The 5201-nt window shown below is 47.7% G+C and overlaps 1 protein-coding gene across 1 annotated transcript; it reads right to left on the bottom strand.

The window, feature by feature from the left end:
- Window positions 1-1881: 1881 nt before the first annotated feature.
- EIF1B (eukaryotic translation initiation factor 1B) lies at window positions 1882-4298 on the bottom strand. The gene is made up of 4 exons (XM_068982609.1): window positions 4030-4298; window positions 2929-3092; window positions 2611-2712; window positions 1882-2242 (listed from the first exon to the last, which is right to left on the bottom strand). The coding sequence occupies exons 1-4, from the start codon at window positions 4058-4060 to the stop codon at window positions 2198-2200; spliced, it is 342 nt and encodes a 113-aa protein (XP_068838710.1). The 5' UTR covers window positions 4061-4298; the 3' UTR covers window positions 1882-2197.
- Window positions 4299-5201: the final 903 nt, after the last annotated feature.

Genomic DNA, 5201 nt, shown 5'->3' with positions numbered 1-5201 from the left:
ACAAGTGCAAGCATGTATCTGGGGCTCACAGGCCAGAGGATCAGGCCAAGAGCTTATTTCTGGGGAAACAGTTTAACAAGCTTTCCCTGATCCACCTATGATCCTGTTCCATCTCAACAGACAGTTCTTTTCCCTGCACCGCCTCAGACCTCCCTAGATGAAGCAACACTTCAGTGTGTTAATGTGTCTACTGTATTTTCTGTTCCCCCAGCACCTCTCAATGTGAGATGGAATGGTTATAAATGTTGCAGGTAGAAAAGAGAAGATTTCTCAAATTAGAAGATTCTCCATGCCTCTGACCCTCCTGGTCAAATTGCTGTTTTTCAGGAATGAGCTTACCAAGTTTGGCACCGTTTCCTGGTGTACTTACTTCTCAATATTCCCAGTCTCTCCTGCTTAGAGGTAGGATGGGGTGAGAAAGTCACAAAACCTATGAAGTATCCTCCAGAGGTAAACTGTGGGGGCTGATTTTATTTTCCAAAAGCAGTACCATCAAAACAGGAGCAAGAATTCAGCGGGAATGGAATGCGGTGACATTTTCCACATCATTATCCCACTGCATTTAGCTTAAAAGCACGCGTCCATCTAACAGTTCCCTCCTTATCTGAGATTTCTCTTTCTGTACTTTGTTACCTGTGGTCCAAAACAAAATTAGATGGAAAATTCTAGGGATAAACAACTCATAGGTTTAATACTGGGCACCATGAGATGGAATCTCAACCTGCTCCATCTGGGCAAGACCAGATTCATCCCTTTCTCCAGCATACCCACATAGTATATGCTGTTTACTGGGTTTGATACTGTCTGCAGTTTCAGATATCCACTCAGGGTCTTGGAATAGATACTCCTTGGATAAAGGGGTGACTACTGTAGATGCATTTTTCTGTCTGGGCTAAATGGTTTTAAGGACACAACTTGTGAAAGTGTTAGTTGCTCAGTCCTTCAAACTCTTTGCGACTCTCCGGACTGCCTGCTAGGCTCTCTGTCGAATTCTCCAGGCAAGAATACTGGAGTGGGTAGCCATTCCCTTCTCCAGGGGATCTTCACAACCCAGGGATTGAAGCTGGGTCTCCTGCATTGCAGGTGGATTCTTTACCATCTGAGCCACAAGGTAAGCCTTGTATAACTGAGCAAATGATGATGGCTCAATAAAAAAGCAGAATTCTGGAACTCAAAGAGGATAAGCAGCAGCAGCCTCCTAAGTAACAACTGTTAGCTCTCTGATTTCTCACACTACTCCCAGTCCCCATGCACTGTCGCCTATGGTTCTTCCTCCTGGTGAAACAAATACCAAGCCAGGATTTAGTGAAAGAATATGACTTCCCTGGTTGGAAGCCCTTGGCTGCCACCCCAACTGTCACTTTCTGGCACTCTAGGCAAGTTAACCCCAACCCCAAACAATGTCTTTCTTCCATCTGTAGAGCAGTAGCACCACCCACCCACCCACACTTGCAAGGCAGCACCTCTGACTAAATTTATGTCAGGAACCTACTTTATTGTCTGGCAGTTAGAGACAGACTTATGTTGGCATCCCAGTAATATAACCAATAAAAGAACCAAAAGAATTCTATGTGCTAATAAAGTTCAAACTATGTTTCTTCTCAACAATTTAACAGTACTTTCTGATAAATTCTTGGTTTTGACCGAGCTTATATTGTTTCTTCTCTTATTTTTAAGTCAGTTAGTAAAGAACAAAAACTACATATAACAAAGGTTCTCCTCTAGCTTTAACAGCATCTGATTAATCAGAAAGAATAAAATGAGAACGCCAATTATGAAAGACAAACTATAGGTGCGCATTGCGTGCCTGGATGTGGGGGCCTAACTGACCACAAAAGGACTCATAGATATTTTTTTTTATTGTTAAGCTGCAACATACATGGTTTAATACAACAAAAAAATTTAATCAAGTGAAAAGTAATAAACTGAATAGACAAATAAACACTCAAAACAAAATCTTTTCCATTGGAAACATGTTAAGATGAATACGGGGTTTCATTACCATCTTACTGCAATTTTCTTATGTGTTACTAGCCTACATACCCCATGTTTTCTGTAATCATGCAGATGTGAATGGAAGCTTGAATGATTAAATAAATGAAAAGTCCATTTACTGCAGAGAATCATTTCACAAGGCAGCCAAACTGGGTCAGAGAACAAAATTATTCAAGAAATCCTCCACGTGTTTAGGTTCATTTTAGAATCCATGAACCTTAAGCTGTTCCTCCTTGACAATGCCAACCTGCAAAATAAAATTTAGCAGCATCACTAACATATAAATTCATTCCTAAGACAACAGAGCAGTCATTAAAAAGTATTATTGTTAACAGGTCATTGCAACACTATTATTTGTGGCATGAACTGTTAATAAAAATTCAACACACATTTGAATATCATGACATGCCACAAAACATCCTCAGTGGACCCAGGAATGACCAGGTCATTCTAATGACAAAATAAACCAGTACTCCTGTCTTCAAAGTAAGTACAATTAATGTGCTTCATCCACATGATTTTTTACTACAGAGGATAAAGTTATAATCCATGTCACCCTTAAATACAATGTCAGAAGCAATCTCAAGTCTGTACAGAAAGCACCCAATCACTCACCTCCAAGAGAAACTGGCAAATGTTTTTCCTTTGGTCACCTTGAAGCTGAATAACCTCTCCGTATTCTGGATGTTCAATCACAGTACCATTACAGGCAAATTTCTGAAGAAGTAGATTCAACATAACTGAATCAAATAACAATGATATTTTATTTCCACCCTAAGATTACCTAGATGTTAATTAAGAGTATGAACATAGTTTCCTTGGGTCAAATCATTTTCATCCACACTGACAGTCAAGTAAAGGTGTGGACCATAATCCTACTCAGAGGTGTGCTTCAATAACTACATTTTAATCTCTTCTTCCTAACACCTTTACCTTTTTGAAAGCTTTCACAAGTTTCTTTTTGTCATAATCATCCGCAATGCCCTGAACAGTAGTCAGCGTCTTCCTGCCGTTCCGTTGCTGGATTCTTATATGAATGTAATCCTCAGTCCCTGCCGGGAGTAAGTCGTCACCCTTAGTTGCATCAGCAAAGGGGTCTGCAAAGGGAATACAAAAAAATCCAAAGCAGGAAAATATCTTTTAGTTAGTAATTTCCAGATATATGGTTCGCTACAATCTAGACACTCAGCAAAGAAGGTTCTAGTGCCTCTGCTTTTTTTCTGCAGGTGGGGATGCGGGGCGGGGGGGTGGGGGGTGGGCAGTCATAAGCGTAGGTCATTGATGAAACCGCTAAGGTACTCTCACAAAATGAGATTTTTTAACAGGTATGCCCACCAATACCGTAAGAGAAAAACGCTTACAGGTGGATAATGTTATCGTTGAACATAATCCTGAGATTTTAAGGCCTTAATTTTATAGCCACTATAAAAAATGTGCGTCATCTCGATTACATTCTGATGACAACAGAAAGATTCACAGATATCTCCTAATCATTTAACAGTAACTCTGCCTGGGAAAAAGATGCACATATCTCAATCAAGAGTGCTACACGTAGAGAACTGGACCACTACCCTGTAACAGATCAGAGGCCTGATCGGCCGCGTCTTCTACTAAATGCCCCCGAGAGCCGCTCACACAACAGCCCCGATCGCTAATGGACGCCGACACCCCGGCCCGGGCCGGCGTCCCCCTGGCCAGCAGCAGGGCAGGTCTGGGGGCGGCACAGGGTCGCAGAGGTGGCAGGAGGCAGAAGCGAGGCGCAGGCCGGTCCGGGAGCGGGCAGCGGGCGGCACAGGGTCCGCGGCCGGGGCTCCGGGGGCCGTCTTCAGGGAGGGGGTCGCCCGGGGCCCAGTCGCCATCTTCTGGGCGCCGAGACAAAGCCCCACTCGGGGTGCGGGGAGGGCGACCGGGGGCCCTGCGAGGCGGGGAGCGGGGGAGCGGCCCCGCCGGGGGCGGGCAGCGGCGGCTGGACAGCCGAGAGGCGCGCGGAGGACCCGGCGGGAGGGAGGAGGCGGCGGGGCGACCCGCTCTTACCGAAAGATTGGAGGTTCTGGATAGTGGACATGCGATACTAGTGTGAGGCCGGTGTGGGGATAAAATTCCTGCGGGGCCCGCCCGGATCACCGTGTCAGGAGGCTGTAGTGGCGAAAAAACGGAAATAAATACGGAGACGCTTGGCCCCGGGGCTGGGATGCGGCTTGAGCGGCGGCGGCGGCGGCGGAAGCCGGGAGGAGGCAGGAAGAGGCGAAGGAGGAGGCGGAGGAAGAGGCGGCGGCAACGGATGCGAAGACGCGAAAGAAGAGGCGGCGCTGCAGCTTCTCCCACAAAATGGCCGACGGAGACTATTTAGCCGCGCCCGCCGCCCCTCCCACGTGACCCTCCCGCGCCGAGCACTCTGGGACTTGTAGTTTTCTCGAGGCAAGACAGTCCGGAAAGCCTGGAAGGGGTGGGCTTCCGGGACCTCAATTCCCAGCAGGGTGTGCGCCCCCCAGCACCGGGTGGCTTGGGCAGGGAAGGGTTTAGCGAGCTGCCGATCTGTCTGGCTAGGACCCTCGTTGTCTAGAGCTGTCCTCTCCGCTCTCTCGCACACTCTCCCTTGACTCGTCTTTTCTAGCCGTAGGGTGGCAGCCCGGAGGGGTCGGTGCTGGCGGGGCCAGGGGAGGGGAGGCGGATAATCTCCCATCAGTCACCCTCGAGGCCCTGGGTAATCTAAGTAAAATCGGGGTACAGGAGCAGAACAAGGCCCAAAGTCCCGGCTTTCGCTCCTCATCACCTCCCCTTCCCCATCTCCTGCCCCGTCCGGTTGTAGGAACCCTGTTAGTTCCTACCAAGGGTCGAGGTGGGGGCCTCCTACCCAGGATTGTGCTGTCCTCCGAGTGTCTACCACGGTGGTTCTCAAACTCTAGCGTACATCTCCCCCAGGGCTTAAAATACAGACTGATAGAGACCCCGCAGCTTCAGTTTTCGGACGTCTGGGGAGTGACCCGAGAATTTGCGTGTCTAACAAGCTGCCAGGATACCCTAATTCTACTGATCTGGAACCGCGCTTCGAAACCACTGCCCAGCTTCATTGAAGGCCTGGCATCCAGTGGGAGTCACATATATTCCCCAAGTCGACCAGATGCACCAGAAAATCAACCAGTCAGCTTAACACAGAACCTTGAACACGAAGGTTAATTGACAGAGTCAGACACCAGAACAGTAGT

Source organism: Capricornis sumatraensis, chromosome 10, assembly GCF_032405125.1.
Source record: "Capricornis sumatraensis isolate serow.1 chromosome 10, serow.2, whole genome shotgun sequence".
NCBI classification, from domain to species: domain Eukaryota; kingdom Metazoa; phylum Chordata; class Mammalia; order Artiodactyla; family Bovidae; genus Capricornis; species Capricornis sumatraensis.
Note: the sequence above shows the minus strand (reverse complement) of the source record. Positions and strands in the feature narration are given on the sequence as shown.

Excerpts from the sequence above, each read along its gene's own strand:
- EIF1B (XM_068982609.1), bottom strand. The coding sequence starts at position 4,060 with ATGTCCACTATCCAGAACCTCCAATCTTTCG. Across the intron at positions 2,713-2,928 it reads TTGTGAAAGCTTTCAAAAAG|AAATTTGCCTGTAATGGTAC; the intron begins GTAAAGGTGTTA and ends CTACTTCTTCAG. Across the intron at positions 2,243-2,610 it reads TTTGCCAGTTTCTCTTGGAG|GTTGGCATTGTCAAGGAGGA; the intron begins GTGAGTGATTGG and ends TTTATTTTGCAG.